Source organism: Lepidothrix coronata, unplaced genomic scaffold (assembly GCF_001604755.1).
Source record: "Lepidothrix coronata isolate B3197 unplaced genomic scaffold, Lepidothrix_coronata-1.0 Scaffold65, whole genome shotgun sequence".
NCBI classification, from domain to species: Eukaryota; Metazoa; Chordata; class Aves; order Passeriformes; family Pipridae; genus Lepidothrix; species Lepidothrix coronata.
The window spans coordinates 1302290-1321609 of NW_016690245.1; the positions used below are offsets into that span (position 1 = coordinate 1302290).

Sequence of the window (19320 nt, forward strand, 5' to 3'; positions counted from 1 at the left end):
TGTATCCTTTGTTTAGAATATTAACAGCCAATAAAACCCAAAGTCCTTACTTCTTAGCCCTTCAGAACGTCCTGGCTACAGCCCAAGAACAGATTTTATTAATTAGGTATTGACCATGTCCTTGATTTTGTACAGGAAACTGAAAAAATGGTTCCTGCTCGAAACTAGGTTCACCATGGGTGATACCACAATAAGAACACCTAATTCTTGGGCCGTCTGCCTCCTACCAGAATCCAGAGCTCTGTGTAACGCACTGACACTCCCTGTACAATGTCAAGGAAAGGCAGATGCCCAGGATGACGATTCACAGCAGCCTGTGCATGGACTGTGCTAGTCTAGGAGGCAATATGAAGGCAATACTGAATGCTGGAGAGGAATACAGGATGTAAGCTTCATTTTTAGAGGGCTTTAGAGGGTTAGAGGCTGCTTCTTTCCTTCACCCACAGGACAATGTTTTTTTCATGCATGATACAAGAGCTCCTGCAAAACATAGCAACCAATTACCCCATCCCCTCTTCTGGCTCAGATACACCCGTGTTAAATGAGACAAATGTGGTGAGCAGAGGAGCGCAACTAAATGGTAAATGGGCAGAACACTTCTATGGACAGGAGTGAGGAAAATTTTACATAGCACAGATATAGGGCACAAGCACTAAGTGAACCCTGTGGGGCTTATGTCAAGCTTATAAGCTTCTAGGTGTCTGTGGGAACATGCTTGCAGCAAACACAGCCCAAAGAGCTTTCACTGGCAAAATTGGGTGGCGAAGGCCTGCAGGTGCTTGAAGATCAGCAGGAAGCCAAATATCTGTTTGTACTTGGGCAAGTACAAGAGCAGTCAGGCACTGACATCATTCTGTTGATCCAGTTTTTAGTCGTGAAACAGAAAAATGAGGAAGCACAGTGCAATGATCTTCCAAAGCTTAGTGCCAACTGGACATACTCTCTTTGCTTCAAATGACTTTGGATTAGGCACTCAGAAACTGAGAGTGGACCATCAAGGATTTATCTTTTTCCTATGACCCTCCTCAGAATATCCTTTTATTTTATTGACAAATTATTGTACAATCAGCTAGACAAATACTACAGGATAAATGAGGAGAGAGGGAGGAGAGAGGAAGGAGGAGACAAAAGAAAGTAAATGTGTAATTTGAAGATTTATCTGTAAAGGTCATTAAGACACATATTCCAATCCAGAAGAGGATTTGAAGGGTATGTTTACTTTTAAGTATCTGATCATCAAGCTCCACTCCTGGTGCACACAACTAAGGACAGAACGTTAAACAAAATTCTTTTAATGGCATGGTCTAAAGACAAAAATGCTGCAAGTAACAAAGGGAAAAGTGAAGCTCTCCATCTTTGCTATTTAAGTAAAGGGTAAATTATGTGTTATGACTTGACCTTGGCCAACATCCAAATGCAATGGAAAAAGGCTGAATCTGGCTCTTCTCTCCTTACCCACACTCCCAGACATGAAGTTCCTTCCTTCCTTCCTCTTTGTGCCAGCTCTGACACTTACTGGAGCCTTTACTGAGCCATCCCAGTTTGCTAAACCAGCAAAACACTAAGCAAACAAAAGTGACCAATTTTTTTTTGCTGGGTTTATGCTTTAAATTAGCATAGTGGAAGATCCGAAAGATGCCAAAATTGATGAAAAGCGAGAAAATGGGAACATATGGAGTGAGCAGAACAGGAAGTGGGTATTTCCCCTTTGGACACTGGTAAACTGTGAGGTTTGTTCAACCATAACAGGTGATTTAAGAAAGAGACTAAAAATGGAAGTGGAGACTAAGAAAAAGGAGAGCTACAGCACTTTCAGTTCAAAAGTGGAAAGAGTAAAAGAGCAAACAGGTACACAAGCATGAGCTGCTGCCACATGTAAAGGGCATCATTAGGGTTTCTCCTGCTTGTTTTTAAAAAAAAATGATCTGTGGTTTATGCTTCCATTTTACTTTTAAAGCAGGGCCTATTCAAAGCACACAAAAAAACTTCAAAGAAAAAAAAAATTCAAAATTTCAAAGAAAGTTTGCCTGTGTCTGTTCCACATTGTTCTTAAACAATTCCAAATGAAAACACAATCAAGCAGTCAAAACCAGGGACAAGACGATGGCAAAAGTGGACTCAGAATCCCAGTCCTCATGTTGTATGTTACAGAACTAGGTAGTCAGATGATCCAACTTCATATAGCTCCATTAAACCAACACTCATTCTGTGAAGATTTTGTCCATATTTTATTGAATTTAAATTTATTCACAGTTATCATAAACACCATTGTTTGCTTTAAGAAATTCTTTTAAGTTCTCAGCTTAAAAGACCTTAATCTCAGCTGTGATTAAGATATTTCACAAGGAAAATTCTTTTCTCCTTAAGGTATAATTTAAATGTAAGTAAAGTTCTGCAAATACAACTTCTAATAACTGGCAATCCAGTCCACAGTTTTCATTTGCAGTTTACATGGCAATAACTGGGCAAACGGAGGTATGCAAGGAATCTAAATCTGTTAGAGCCAAATAACCTTGCCTTCTATTGCAAAGAGTTCTTAATGCTCACTCCTAGAAAGGCCCAGGAACATCCAGACCACTCACTGGCATTTGCAGATATGTTCTGCAATCAAAAAATGCTAAGAAAATAAAGATGAGTTTAGAAGATCCTCATTAGAAATGTACAACCAGTGAGTCCACAGTAAACTGCAGGCTTTTTGATGAAATGAAAAATCTAGAGGTTTGTTTAAATAATGATAATGTTTTTGGAGTAATTTAAGTGCTACATGAATTTGCCAGGTCTGGAGATGAGAGAGAACGTATAATAATAAAAAGGAAAAAAAAAAAAAAAAACAAAAAAACCCAAACTAAACAAAAACAAACAAAACAAAACAAAACCAAAACAAACAGAAAACCCACAAACAAACAAAAAAAACCCACCAGAATGAAAGAAAATATACTATTATTGGAGCCAAGGAGATCTGACATAATGTCTAAACCAACTTTGATGAATGCGGTACTTTTAATTTACATAGCTGCAAGCAATCTTATAGATTAATATAGTTGCATAAATTACTTTAAAGGCATACATTTGTAATATGCCTGGGTTTTTTTCCAAATCTAGAATGTGTAGACTGGAAAACTATACTCATTGAAATATTTTTTTAAAAGAACCTGGGGGTGCTGGTTGACAGCAGCTTAACATGAGCCAGCAGTGTGCCCAGGTGGCCAAGAAGGCCAGTGGCATCCTGGCCTGGATCAGCAATAGTGTGGCCAGCAGGACCAGGGCACTGATCGTCCCTCTGTACTCGGTACTGGTGAGGCCACATCTCAAATCCTGTGTCCAGTTCTGGGCTCCTCAGTACAAGAAAGACATTGAGGTGCTGGAGCAGGTCCAGGGAAGGTCAACAGAGCTGCTGAAGTGTCTGGAGCACAAGTCTGATGAGGAGCTGAAGGAGCTGGGATTGTTTATTCTGGAGAAAACGAGGTGCAGAGGTGACCTTATTGCTCTTTACAACTACCTGAAAGGAGGTTGTTGCCAGGTGGGGCCTCTTCTCCAAGGTAACTAGTCATAAGACAAGAGGAAATGGCCTCCAGCTGCACCAGGGGAGGTTCAGCTTGGATATCAGGAAGAATTTTTTCACTGAAATGGTGGTTAACCATTGGAACAGGAATGTGGTGGAGTCAACATCCCTGAAGGTGTTCAAGAAACAACTGGCTATGGAAATGGTTTAGTTGATATAGTGGTGTTTGGTCAAAGGTTGGACTTGATGATCTTGGAGGTCTTTTCCAGCCTTAATGATTCTATGATTCTATTCTGTGATTCTATTTTAGGCATAAACTATCACAACAGATATGTAATGATATTAGGCTAGTATCACTGGCTAGGTACTTTTTTTTCTGGTTTAGATGGTCATTTAAGTATCAAAAGAAGAGCGAAAAAAATTTTTCAAACAAAAAAATATAAACCCATAAACAACAAGTTACCACAGGTGGTTGATAAAGCTAAAAAAAATATTTCTGATATTCTTTTCTTAACCTCACTACACACTCGGTTTTAAGGCTCTCTAGAAATTTTGATATTGTAACATCATCACAGACAAATATGCAAAAATCAGCTTTATTTACTAGTGGATGGCTTTGCTGCCAAATGCTGTTTTGAACATGTATAATGTGTTATCCATAAAACGGAAAGCCAGAACACTTGGCTTGCATTGACCCACTGCTCTACGTTGTCTATATTTAAATCATGTCTACTTGACCATAGGGAAACACTTGCTGTACTGAGGACCAAGGGGCAGCTATGACCAAGGATAGTCTGAGCATATCCCCACATCAGAGCACCAGTGCGAAGGCAAGACAACGCTGAGAGGGGAGGCCGGGGGCTTGCACAAGCCCCCAAGGATGTCTCTTTGCTCCAGTTGCCTCCTGGCCCTCAGAGCACAGGGATTCGTGTAGCTGGAAGTGGAAAATTCAATTTATGACAAGGCTGCCATACATGAGACCAGCTTGCAGACCTCCCCCACCTGAGGAACAATCTGGGCAACACTCTATTACAGGTCCCTTCAGAGCTCCCCTTGTCTGAAACTTTCATGAAAGGAATGTTCTCTGCCAGGTTGTTATGAGACTTTTAATTACAGCTCAATTCTGTTTCCATTAACTACAAAGAAAACAGCCCCTCAACTTTTGGAAAGCTCTTTGAGAGCCTTGAAAGAAAGAAGTTACAGAAGTGTGAAATGGTAGTTTTGTTCCTGAACAATGCATCTGCTCCTGTGGCACCTTTCCCAACTGATGTCATAATCAATTTTGTGACATCAAAGTTGGTTGCCATGGGAGATTTTATGAAATCCTTATGGGGAAGGGTTTGATAGAAGGATCACTTTGTGTAGGGAATAAGCAGCATATATATTTAAACAAATAATGTATATTAATATGTCCTATATTAGCAAAAAAAAAAAAAGAAAAAAGAGGAAATGACTAATGATGTGTGAACAGATTTTTTTTTCAAGAAATGTCTTCTCAGCTGTTACCATGAGGTAACAGCAAAGAGTTTAACCTGTGTAAACTACTTTTACTGCTTCTTGGCCTGATCTGTGTGTGTCTGTATGTGTCTGTGTGTTTCTGTGGATTGTTAACCATTATGCATTTCTCACTACATCTGTAGCAAAGTATGACAGGGATGCAGACATGGACAAAAGACATGAAACGTCACCCTCATGAGATAAATGACTAAATAATCAAATTATTAAATATAACCTTGCACCAGCATGCCAATGTTATGCACACACCAGTAAACTCACTGGAAACCATGAGACCACTACATATAAGAACACACCAAACACCAAATTGTATCATGAGTTTGCTTATCAGATCCATCTAGTTCATTTGAGCTATACTACTTCCAAAAAAAAAAGAGCAAATGAAACTCAGAAAGCAGGCTTCTCTAAACAGAGACACAAATTCAGTGAGAAATCCTATATCTGTTCAATACTAACTCGTGCAGGGTTTGTGAGACTACACATCCTAAATTTTTACCTTGCAGCCACAGAATAAGTACAAATACTCTGCCCAAAGTAATTAAAAAACATCTCAAAAGCTAAAAAATATTTCTGCTATATTTATGCATATTGAAAATCAGTCTTAGCATGTCTGTTTTATTATAAAATCTAGCATGTGTTTACTATCATTTACTGCATAAATTTCAGCAGCACATGATACATTATAGGATAACAGATTTATGTTCCAAATCTCCAAAGACTTCTCCACAAATTTAATGGAAAAATTCCTAGTACTTCAATTTCAATGTATGGATAAATCTGAGCAAGCAAGTGGCCTAATTTTGTCAGAATAAAAGACAATGCAGTTTTTATTTTTAACCCCATTCTAATACATATATATATATATATGTTGAATAAAAAAGAAAACGAATACAAATGTATGTTTTTCCATATTATGATTTGATATGTGCATGCTGAGCCTTGGGAGAGCAAACAGCAGAATTGGCTTTGAGCAGAAACAGAAATTCCATTATTTCCTACCTTCCAGTGATGACAGTTGCTGTTCAGCTTCCAAATACAACTGAGAAAAGATTGGTCTGGGAACTAAGTTGTTTGAGCGGAGAGAGGCCTCAATAGAATTATGCAACACTTCTTCAAACCTTGTTGTCTTGAGCTGACCAGCATAAGAATTTCCCATCTTCTCAAAAAAGATAGTAAAAGAGAAAAGAAGAAAAGAAAAAAAAATTACAATTTAAGCACTCAGAACTCAATCACTGCATGCTGATGTCAGGCTCAACATTTCTCATGAAAGAGAGACGCTTCATTGTCCACAAAGAAAGGCAAAGGAAAAGAACATTGACTGCAGCAGTCACTAAGCAGATCCTGCTGGTAAATTACAGGAAGTTATCTAAAAGTAACAGCTTTCTGCAATTTGGCAGAAAGGCAGCAAGCCTTATCACCTTGAAAATGTGGCTAGAAATCTGATTTAAGTAATTCCTTGGTTTATATAGCAATTGACTAGATGTATTTTCAGTAGTCAGGAATCTATTGTTAAACAGACTTTGTTTTAAATTATTTGAACATAATAAATGTTATAGGATCTGGGCAATAGCACAGTTTGTGTATTTGTCTTTGCATGGTCCATAATGGCTGAACACTGGCTAAAGCAATTCCACATACATTTTAGAGGTGCTGTCTCATAGATAACGTAGCATTGCTGTAACTCAGAGATTATGAAATATAACAACTTTTCCTTTTCACCCCAAGCAGTATTTTTCCCTGTAAACATGTTTTTGTGGTGTTTTTGGGTTTTTTTTCTTTGTTAGAATGAGACAGTATCAATTATCTATTTGATATTGCATTTATTTATTAGGACTTTATTTTTAGTGAAACCATATCATTTATTCGTTCTGTCATTGAGCAGACAGTCTATTCCAGCTCAATATCCCACATACTTAACTGCCGCCTACTTTCCACAGGGAACACAATGAACTGGTATAGCCAAAAGCCATGTCAGCTTTCTTTTCCTATTACAAAGTAGCTCTTGCCCTGGGCCCCATGTCCTTTCCCTCCTCAAGTAACTGTGAATAGAAAGCATGAAATGCTTCCTGTTTGTGGCAGTAATTCCTAAACACTGAACAGCCCCTTCTCAGCACAGGGTACTGCTTGGGAAATCAGCGTGTTGGGAAGCATCCTGCAAGAATCAGTCAAGCAGAAGGAAAACTACTGTGAAATCACATACTGCTCTTCATGGAAAAAGGGGTTTGAAAGAAACAACATAAAATGTTAATTTGAATATCTTTTTATGACTTTTTAAAGCATATTTTACATATATGATCATATTTTTGTATACTTATTTGTATCATGTTAATACTGTATAGAGAGAAGTGTTAATACTACATGATATAACACAGTGATATAATAAGTATATAATATTAATAGAAGCACAATAAGAATTATAAAACAATGCAGGCAGTATTTAAGAAGATGATTTGGATTAAAAGCAGGCATCACTGACAAAATATTCATATATATACACAAAATCAAACAGAAAGTTGCAGTGAGTAGTACTGATGTATCCACCTGGTGAAGGGCAAATGAGAACCTGCAAAACCTGTAAGTGATGTTCAGTGCCAATACAGAAGTCAGGATGCATCTTCTCTTCCAACACAAAAAGCACATTACAGTTCCCTTTCCACACTGATAGGAACCCTCTGGGTCCTTTTGTTTTAAGTACTGCTTCCCTGTACACCAAATACAGCTGAAGACTACGAGGAAAGCCTGGCGTCAGCAGTATCCTTAACAAGTTTTATCAGAGGTTTCAGAGCCTGACCTTTTACCAAGGTCGGGCTCTGAAATGAATTATATTAAATGCTGTTTCTAGACGAGCATTAAAAGTTGTTTAGTTCTAATTCTAATCCACCTTTCAACCATTATTGGACTTGTCTTTGTTACAATGAAGTTTTATATTTAATGCAACAAAGACAAATAATTACCAAAACACCCAACAGATACCCATTTAATTCTTTGCTCTTTTAAATTCTTTCCCATCTTATGAACTCATGTTTTCTCCTGTTACATTGCAGGCATCTGCAGGCTCAGGGACCCATCTCTATCAGGGACAAGCACAATGTGGTTCTACATGACTGATCAACACGGTCTTGAGAGTCCAGACTAAAGACAAAAAAAAATGTATGAACATGCTCTCAACACGTTAATATTTGAAGTTACACTTTCAGGAATGGAAAGAGTATTCAGCTATCATCTATTCCACACACTATTTTATATTGACTGCTTTATTTAAATACAGAGCCAAAACATGAAAATTAGGACATCTAAAAGACTTTTTGCACTTAAAAAAAACCCCTGATACAACACAAAGGGAATATCCAAAAGTTTGACTGCTGTGGCAGAGGCCTGTCTTAAAAAGGGCTGGATTCTACCTGTTCTGAATATGACCTTGCAAAGCAGACTAGTCTACCTGATTTTCAAACTTATTTACTTCTTTAAATCATTTATTAAAGCATGTGAAAGATAGGGAGTTTTCAAATGCATACAGAGTGAGACAAAATACTCAGACAGCTCAAAAGCATTATCAGATGAATAGACATGTGGACTGCTTTACGCAATAAAGGCTTAGTTGCTCTACCAATCACTATCTGGATCTAATTGCAATGAATCAGAAAACACTATAATATTTCTGTTTATAAACTCTATTCCACAGACACAGTCAACTATTATTCTGTATAGTTTATTAGGAAAATAAATAGAGATACCATTTACAGGGATTTAACATGCTTGCTCAGGATTTATAGAGCCTGCTGGTGTTCAAAACAGAAACTCTGCATTTAACCCCAAGGATGGCAGAAACCATCAATGTGATGTTACAAATAAGCAATCGGTTAAGATTAAATTATTTGTGTAAGAGGCGGGTCCTGAAATCCTTTGCAACACAAGCATGTTTGTTTATCCATTGGGGTACTAATTTAATTCTGTGAATGGGTTGGTAAAATGAAACAAAAATATGCTTTTTGAATTTGTAAGCTCTTGCGCACTTGTGGGATCTTACAATCACAGTATAAACACAATCATAAATCCCAGAACCTATTTGGGAATATGTGATAAGTATTTTATAGCCATTTTTCATCAACAAACATACACCAATTGGAAATGAAAAACTGGCATTCCAGGAGTTTTTTTGCCAGCATCAGCCTTTGCTGTTCAGAGTCCCAATGACTCTTAGTTGCAGGAGAAATTACTTCTCCAAAGCAAGCAAGGGGGAAAGCCATTCCTGCTAACTCTGCGATGGCTGTCATCTCCTTTTTTCTTTAAAGCTGCTCAGACTGTGGTATCTGAATTGTCAGTTGCTGACTCTGTGGCATCAGGAAGCACAGCTTTGAGTTCTATGTTCCTGCTTCAATGAACGCAGCATCCCTAGCCCAGATTTGTGTCTCTCCTGGATACCAGTGGGTGGCACAGGCTAAACTTTAAAATGCTTGTGAAATTCCAAGACATGAACATAGATGGTGACCAGATCTATTAAAAATAAAAACAAACCAAAACCACACTGACACAGAAAGGATGACCCTCAACCCCATCCACTAATAAACCAAAGGGCACCTCTCTATCACATCATCAGTTTCCATGGAGAGCATGCAGGGAAAAATACTTGCTAATATAAAGAGATTAAAAAAATGGAAAAGGCTGGACCTGGAAGAGCTGCATAAAAGCGTAATAAAAAGACAAAAAACACTCTGAGCAACTTGGAAGTCTAAGAAACAATTGCAGATACAAATGAAGCAGGTCAGGCCAACGTCTTGGAAACCTAAGCTGGCAAACAGAGCTGCCAAGTCCAGATATCTGAAAATGAGTGTCGAAGTGTGTTGGTCATGAAAGGGAACATGCTTTGAACTCCAAACAAGGAACTGTCAGGATTCCTGTGAAAACAGAGATTACGTGACTAAGAAAAGTAGGGATCTTCTTAAGGGTGTCACATATAGAGTCAACTTCAAGTTCAATTGCAGTTCAGCTAGTCAGGGTTTGAAAAAAACCTGCACTATGCCACTATGAGCCTGTGTTCCAGCTGCTGTGATTTAGAAAAGGAGCTCTCTCTCAGCCACAAGGGCAATACCTACGTCAAAAGCATGACAGTGACTGGTCATGGTAACAGAGGGTGACTGTCAGCAGCAGGAGGACACACAGTCCCATCACCCAGATCTTGGAGGGAGATCTTTTGCACAGTGGAACAAAGAAGGTGACACAATACTGACTTCTTAGTTGCAGTGAGGAGCATTAGGGTTTTTGTGAAGACTGAAGATCTGGCACAGCAATTCTGGACAAATTTAGGACAGACTGGGTATCCTAAGGAACACTATGGGCTTTAAAGCATGGAAAGTAATCCAGGGCTTTCGACAACTCCCATTGGAATAGACTGATAAAGAAAGTCTGCCCTTAGCAGAAACTGAGTGAACTAAAGAGTATATGCGGGTTGTGTTAAGAAGGCTTGAAAAAATAATCCAGGTATTTAAGTGGGAAATTAGGAAGACACGGTTGATTACTAAGAAATTCAACCTTAGATACAACTTACAAATTATTACAGGAGGAAATGTTTCATATTAAGTTGCAAATTGTTTGCATTATAAAATATTATTGACATTGCTACTTTGATGCATTAATCCTTCCAGCAAAACTGTATAGCAATAGATAGGTTTTCCCAGTTTGAGCAGCCAGCTTTCATACTTTTGAAATAGTTTAACAGACTAATTTCTACTGTATCATTTCTAAGAGGAAAATAGTAAGATGTTCCCAAGCTCTCCAAAAAGAATTTGTTATTGCTCTGACAAGAGACAGTTTATCACTTGTATAAAATGAGAGGTTTTGTTTGGATGCCCTTTGAACATAGTTATATTCTTCCAGGAACATTCAAAATCCATCAATACTTGTAAAGTCTGGTAAAATCTCTAGTAATTCTTTAAAACTTGTATTAAATATATCAGTTTAATTAAGAAGAAAAAAATCCTAGGGTAGGGACTTGTATGTAAATGTAACTATAAGAAGAAAAATAAATTTGGAGACAGCACAAAACTGATTCTCTTCAATGGTAGTGATACATACTGCAAAATATTCCTCATGGATTCAGTTCAACCATAACACATCATCTTTTACTCTTTTATTTCCATGAAGCTATCTGTAATTAGTGTTGTCTCTAACTTTGGATTTTGAAGAATAAATTATTTTTAATCTTATATATTAACATCTGTCATGTGTAAAAGCGATACTGTGTGGTAAATCTATTCCCACAGGTTATATAAAATTCTTGATTCAGGAGAACTATAAGACACTCTGATATTCACCCTCCACAAGACTCAGTATACTATTATAGGTTATGTCCTTACTATTAACCTCAAAATAAGGTTACTCCATCCAAAATGCCATTTGGGAACAGTCACTGGCCCAGCATTACTCCTAGAGTGTGCCTGGGAACTACTGCAAAGAGTGAGTGGAAGCACCAGAGCCATGCCAAGACATTACAACAGAAAATTTATTTCTGGCACACAGGAATTTTTTCTGCAACTGTTTAATTTACTAATACATCTGTAGTTCATATGGGCAAAGACAAATTCCAGAAAGCAACCTAGTTGCTCATGTACCACAAAATTATCACTTGTAGAAATAATTTACAAAGCTTTGTCTTAGTCAGCACAAAGCCACCTACAGGCACAGTAGAGAGGTGGACTATTGCCAATTTATAAAAAAAATATTAGTTACTGGAACTCAAATCTGTTTCCTCAAACTGTTCTGCCAGAATGACTTGGCAGTAAGAGAGAGGAAAAAAGGGGTCAGGAGACTGATGTGTATGATATAATACTGGAGTGTGGGAAACATTTCCTCATTTGAGATCACTTCCAGGCCAATGTTTTACCAAAATTATTTTCACCGGAATCTTAAAAAGGGTTCAATTTTCTTTTGTTAGTCTTACTCAGAAAGAGAACCTCTCAAGCTTCAAAAGATGCTGAGAAATGAAATTATGATCCCCTGTTGAGCTCAGCTCTATCATACCAACAAGAATAAAATCAGTAGTCACTTATAGATCTGCTGATTGAAATCCATTTCTTCTGGGAAATAATTTATTCCTCAGTAGTAAAGCTCACAGATGATTGAGGAGTCTCTAGTCATTCTGTGTTTCATATATGAATAAGGTTTGTCAGTTCACTAGAACCCATTTGGCCATTACATTTTAAAGACAACATAAAACCTTTAAATAAAACCACAGTTACCTTTGCCAGAAATTTTAGCTCATTCTCTGTGTTACCAGATCTTAAAACTTCTGTATCTCCTGTGGAATTACATGAGAAATGTTATCTACAGACCAGTCCAGATTAAACTTAATGGCTTCCTAATAATGCCACTTTGGAAATTACCTCATGATTAAACATAGAGACTCTGATTAAAGTTGATGACAGATCACAGAGAAATTAATCCTACCACCTTTATACAGCCAAGAACAATTCTGCTGCTATTTCCATAAAGTGAATATGCTGCAAGAAGACTACTCAGATCTCTCTACCTCTTCTCTTTCTTTTGCATTTGCTTTTAATTTTTATCTGAGGTCTGCCTTTGATTTTGAAAATCTGGCTCATTACAGACGTGGATTTTCTCCTGCATTAACAGTGAGATGACTTCCTCTTCTGATTCATGTTTCCAAGCAACAGGATGTTGGAATGAGAGGTGCTGATCGAGAGATGCTGAGCTTTCGAGTGCACTGGGAAGAGTGGGAACTGGGAAGATGTCACTAAGGTTTTTGGCAACTTTAGATTCTGAGCCAAATTGCTTCTATTAATCACTGGAATCATTTCTGTCCCTCACAGTAGAAGTAGACAACTGGGACATGTCTTTATTCTCAGGAGATTGCTGCAGAGATTCATACGGACACCACTGCAGTAAAATCGAACATAGGAAATTTCCCCCACCTACTGAAAAATTAAGCCCATTTTTTAACTGATATATATCAAAAGGGATGAGAACAAACTTGGACAAATCAATGTTAAACCATCTCAATAAAAACACTATTAAAAAGCTTTTCCTTTCTTTTTTCCTTCAGGCAGATAAGAAATCAAATTTTTTAATCATTCTGATCATTCTTAATATGGAATTATTTCTCATCCACTTTGGCCACAGTAAAGAGAACTTTATCTAAACCCAAATATGTTCCTATTTTTTGCTGAAATTTTTCAACTGCAAACCAATAAGCATTACTTCTGAGGACAGAGTATTCTTTTTTTCAATGGAAAGGCTACAATTTATGCAGGGAAAAGTAGCAAAAATGACAAATGAATATTTTCAACAGAAAAAGGTAAAAGAATTTCCTGATACATCTACAATAAAAGAAAAAAACACAAAAAACTTCTCATACAAACTCAACTTTACATTGAACCAAAAAAAAAATTGATGAAATTCAGAGCAATCTAAGTTGTCATAAACCCATTAAAATGTACAGCTATGCTGGGAGATCCAGACTAAGGCATGTTGGAAATTTAGTGACAGGGAAGCTAAGCTGAGACAGCCTACACTGCAGTTTTCTGGGGAAATAGAAAACTCCAATTGCTATTGGATTCCTTTAATTATTTAAGGATGAAAGGTTGTTTTGGTTTTAAGAGATAGTTTAGTCTTCCTTTATGACTACAGAAAACTTAAACTTCCTTCACCCTAGTAACTTTTATGCCTACTCTCAAAACAGAGCTGAATTTTTCCGAGACATTCATTTAAAGTAATGTTTTGTGTTAAAGTGACACAATATTTTGGCTTATTTTAATACAGAAGAAAAAATGCCAAAGTTCAAATTGCTCATAGCAGAAAATCCTTTGTGAAAAGCCATACATGGATTACTATTAAAGTTTTAAAAAATCATAATCATAAGCAATATTGGGACTGATGCCTTACAAAAATCTGTAAAAGAATTCAAAAGAAATCTTAATTAGATTTTTTAAAGATGTCTTAACATCTGTTATTGACCTATTTCTTAATTATAATTTTCACGGGACATCTATTTTCAGACATCATGATGACACTGATTTTCATTTAGCTGCTTTTTGTTTTAGTATGAACCTTCTTTTCATAGACATGTCATTCCTTAATATCCTGACAACTGAGCTAAGGAGCCACTTCATAAAAGTAAATGTGAGGTGGGTGATAGTCCAGTGTTGTATTAATAGTGCAGACTGAGCCTCATACAGGATTATGGCAATAAACGCAGTTAGGCAGTGGCACTTCATCTTATAAATGCTTTCATATTCTTCTCTTCAGGACAAAGTCATACTCTGATGCATATTTCTTTGATTTTCATAAAGGATATCATAAAGTTTACTGGTATTACTAGAAGAAAATCTCTTATCAGCAGCTTCAAGCTGATATGTTTTACTATTTCTCTGGCACAGAACCCTGACCCTATGGCTGGTCAGGCAGCTCTGCCTTGGCTCACATTTGGCTTTTGTGTGTTGCTTTGATCAGCTCCTGGCTTTGGATGAAAGCAATTCTTTCAGAGACCACCTTCAAACTCTCTTAAATAAAAAGAATTACATACATAAAACCAATTGAGCTTGTTAAGCAGCAGGAAGAAGCCAAGTAGAGGGAGGAGAAAGGGAGGGAAGGAGGTGCCACAAATCAGTGCTAGGAAGCGATGATCAAAGTGGTGACTGGAAAATTAGTAAAAAATTATCTCTGAGTTGTACAGGTCTGGATCATTCCTTTTTCCAGTTCCATAAGTGCAAAGGCACTCTCACTATTACCTAAGAGACACAATTCTCTTTCCAAGAATTGTCTTAGACATCTGTTCTGTACCTTTCAGTACAGCCACTTGAGATCTTAGAGTAAAGCAGTAGGAAGTAGACTGGCAAGCCAGGAGAGAGATGATCTTGAAATGCACTTTTTCCAAAGGAAATTCTAAGAAATCAGCACTTGGAGCATATTATTATTCTTTCTGGTTACAGGTGCTGTAACTGTTTCCGAGAATCTTTACTGAATCCAAAAGGAATCTACAAAGAGTAATGTTACATTGATTGTACAGGTTAGCTTTTGAGCCATCCTCAAAACCAGACTTTTGTTTTTCCTTCCCCCATGCCTGCCCCTCCAGGCTCATTCCTGGAAGCAGTGCAGCAGGGGTCTCCCGAGCATGGCAGCTGGGATGTATGGCTTAAGGACACTTTGGAGCTGTCTCTGTCTCTCAGCAGAGGCGGAGCCAGTCTCTGTGGCAGTTCTCCAAGGATACACACAGAGTGCACAGGTTCAGAGGCTTTACCTCATTTACAGCAAATGGCCTCACTGCTTGAAAAACAGTTTCACTGATTTCTATTAGAAGAGCACACTACACTGTATCTGGATCATATTTTCCATCTAATGAACAAAGAGGGGACACAAATACAATGGGAGCAGCCTAAAATGTGCCTCACCAGCTGTGAATAGCAGATACATCTCTAGATGAATGTATCACATTACAAAATAGATCTGAACCTCAGGTTACACTCTATCAGGAGATCAACTGCACATGTATTATATGTCGAAAATACATTAAATAAGAAACATTCACAAACATAAATATACAAGCCAAAAGCATTAAACAAGTATTTTTAGTTAAAAGTACCACCACAAAATTAAAATTTAATTAAGAAACTGAACTTAGCAGTTTGAGATCTGAGCTGTCTTCTTTAAGAGTTTAAAAATTCAAGTTGTCTGCTTTTTTTTTTAGCATTTCAAAGTTTTCCTGAGGACTATCCCGCACCCCAAAGACCGCAAAGTACTACAATGTAGATAAAATGCAGACAAATTAACATATTTAAAACATGAATATTGTCTGCAATATTGTCTCTCAATATTTGAAGAGTAGCCAATATAAGACAGTGAGAGCATGTTATTTTAAGACAGTATTTTGTTATCTTAAAACAGTATTTAATTAAATAGTATTTTTCATCATGAAAATACGTAATAAAAAACATACTGTACCGTAATGAAAGCATGTGCTCCTACAGTGACTTACAGTAAATGACTCCCCAAGTTTCATATCCTGATTGCACTGCTGAACATCTTACACCTGTGGTAACTGCCAGTGATTATGTCTTTATGAAGTTTTCCTTTTTTTTTTTCATTTAGAAGAGTCTGCTGCTTGGCAAATTGTTTAGGACACTTAAGGCACCTGAGTCAGCACTGTACACAACTGAACAACTCAGTCAGGTCGCCATGACATGAATGCTCGCATGTCACAGTAGAGCACAAGAAGGTTTCAAAGCTATCTATTCTGCAACTATGGCACAAACAAAGTAATGAGATCCTGGCAAGCTGTTCTCTAATTTGTGTGCTGGCTACACAAAATGATAAATGGTCTGACTTCATGTCTTATTAATACAGAAGTGCTGTGCTGGGTCATGGTGCTCCTGGCCATGTACACATCAATCTATCAGTCTGAAGCGTTATTAACGTCAACAGTTTTGTTGCAGGTTTTTGGAAGGACTGAAGGTGGGGTTTTTCTAAGAAATAAAGGTGTCCTTTTTGTATTATATAGATATCAAAATTACTAAAGAAAGCATGAATTGTATACTGTGGCTACTTCATTTTGCTAACAGAAGAAAAGATTAATAGGAGAACAGAAATCAGATATGTAGTAATATTATCTTTGTGTTGGTACTATGCCTGTATCTTCTGAATAAAAGGATAGGAAATCAAAACAATATTTGAGAGATGTTCAATATAACACTGGATATACAAGGAAACAATTGTTGTACTGTGTTTTAACAAATGCTGCATCTTTCCAGGATACATCTAGAGTACATACACAGAGAATGTTTATTTCTGGTAAAAGTATATTTATCAAACATTTCCTTAGGTCATAAATTAAATCACTTCAGAAGATGAAAGCAATTATTCTGATAATCGAATGGCAATGTTCAGATATGTGCTTGATTTTAAACTCTGTAAAGCATCACTGAAATGAGTAAAATGAAGCACTTGTCCAGGCCCTCAGTTGAATTAACGTTCTGTATAACCTTTATAGGTAGGGTACACTGAACAACGAATAGACACTATTTTTGGTACAGCTTATGAAACTTTGTTTTCACTCTTCACTCTCAGGATATGGTTTCATGACTGGCTCAAGCTACTCTCAACTCAAGTTACTGCTGAAAAGGAATGTCTCACACTGTTGATATATATCCCCCCTCTGTTGTTCAGTGGCATTAATATGACATGATTGAAATCTAGCAATTTTTGCAGGGTCATGTCTGGCTAAATCAGATCCCTCATCTAGCTATGCATAAATGCCATTAATATATGCAAAAGAGAAGTACCAGAAACACATGGCTGGGGAAACTGGTGAAAGCAGTATCTTTTCTATAAAAATGCTTTAAATAACACTTTTAAATTTTAAAAATGAACCTTCTGATTCTTCTGTTACACAAAGGGCAAAAATTGAATTTTAAAGCCCGTTGAAGAATCACTTGGAGATTTCAGTGATTTAGTACTTCCACTGAAAGCAGTTTTCATATTAATGGAAAGTTTTCACTGTTTATTTGGCAATTTATTTTTTTAAAATATTCTCTATATATACTCAATGTTTAAGAGCCATTTGGACAATGCCCTTAACAACATGCTTTAACCTTCCTTCAGCTCTGAAGTGGTCACGCAGTTGGGACTGGATGGGGGTCCCTTTCAACCAAAATGCTCTAGTGTAGTCTAGATGACTCTATTCTTAAATTTTAGATGAAAACACTGTATGAAAGAATGTGAAAAAGGAACTGTACAGAAAGTAGTAAATAATTACTTAGGAGGGTGACTGTTATGTTTTTCTGTTACTATGGAACTGCACTAGAAGTTTTATGAATGTTCTATACCGTACACCAAATACATGATGGGGACTCGGTCATGGCATTTTCAAGTAGGGTACAAAATCATTCAGCTAGGAAATGCAGGAATCACTGTCTGGTTTCCTATCAGCACTGTGCAGTTGTATTCCTTACACATATTAACCTGACCAGATGGCACTTAAAAGATTATACTGACAGCCAAAGTTTAGAGAAATCCACAAGAAAACCAAATACTGCAAGAAATACATATGCATATATGTATGTGTAAAAGCATGTGTGTAAAAGCACATGATTTTTGAAAGAGTCACTTTCAATAATTTACCAGGTCAACAATAACATAAGCCAGAAAATTCACATTTTAAAGAAGTATAACTTGATTGATGCCAGCCTAACATACTTGCACCATAACTGTAGTGCATCCATGAGCAAAATTTCCCCAGGATGCTGCCCCGGATGCTGTCTAGAACAAAGTCCAGGATACTGCAGTGCCTGTCTCTGACTCTGCTTTGTGGCTGGAAACACTACATCTATCTTAAAGAATATTAGCATAGGGTAGGTGTTAAAGAAGACCTTGTTAACCTGATATTCAGTAATGGAATGCAGAAAGAGGCCTGTCTGCTTTGGATATAGGCATGGAGCAAAAGTTTCAGAGGAGGAGAAAGGGCAAGAGAGCACAAAGGGGTCTATTGTGTTTGATTAGTAGCCAGAGTAAGAATGCCAGGAATGGGCAATGAGCATGGAGGTTCTGTATAAGAGATCTTGTATACAGAAGCAGTGGGAGTCGGTCAGTATGCAGCTGCTGATACAACATACATTAGAAAAGAGGGGCTCTGCCTGATGAAATGAGCTGCTGAATCTGCCTTAAATGAGTGAGTAATGCAACTGACAGAACAGTTGTTAGAGGAAAGCTGATCATGTAGTTATCCCAACAAAAGGTATGTAAAATACATACCTTATACCCTAGAGTTTAAAGAAAAGAATCTTGTGTTTTATAGGTCTTTGCAAGGCATGTTTTCCAAACTTTGAGAACACTGGAATAGAAGTGAAACATGGGATATAACCTGAGTTTATAACCTCGGGGTAACAAGAGTTTCAGAAGTCCAAAGCACAGACTAAGACACAAGCACAAAAAATCATAAAAATAATCATAAAAATAATTTACCAGGACATGCATTATAAGGTAGAATGAGGAAAGAGCTGGTCCACTATGCAATCACCAGGGAAAATTAAGAGATAATTGTAAAGTTTAATGCTGCTTTTTTTCCCAAGAAGATGAGGAAAGGGTACTTACGATCAAATGACTGATTTGTCCAGCAGCTTCACCAGGTGAAAGTGGAAACCGTTACTTGACAAAACTTAGCTTCCTGTTTGCTTCTAGCTCCATATCCCCTGATCAGCTACACTGTGTACACATTAGTTTACATCCAGGCACTGTGCTCTCAGCTTTAGTTCTGTGAGTAGTTGCATATGGCACTCCTTTCTCTAGGCAGCATGGAC

The 19320-nt window shown here is 37.3% G+C and overlaps 1 protein-coding gene across 7 annotated transcripts in view; it reads right to left on the reverse strand.

Moving 5' to 3' along the window:
• The window catches only part of GREB1 (growth regulation by estrogen in breast cancer 1), a 93249-nt gene that overhangs the window by 53674 nt on the left and 20255 nt on the right, over positions 1 to 19320 (reverse strand). For 4 of the 7 annotated variants that reach the window (XM_017818080.1, XM_017818078.1, XM_017818084.1 and 1 more), the window contains exons 1-2: positions 16005 to 16144; positions 6017 to 6173 (exon numbers count right to left, since the gene is read on the reverse strand). In XM_017818080.1, coding sequence (XP_017673569.1) covers positions 6017 to 6173; positions 16005 to 16028 — 181 coding nt within the window. In that variant the 5' untranslated portion in view covers positions 16029 to 16144. Of the gene's footprint in view, positions 1 to 6016; positions 6174 to 12252; positions 12312 to 16004; positions 16145 to 19320 lie in introns of those variants that run through there. The other 3 variants (XM_017818081.1, XM_017818082.1, XM_017818083.1) reach the window with 2 other exon arrangements.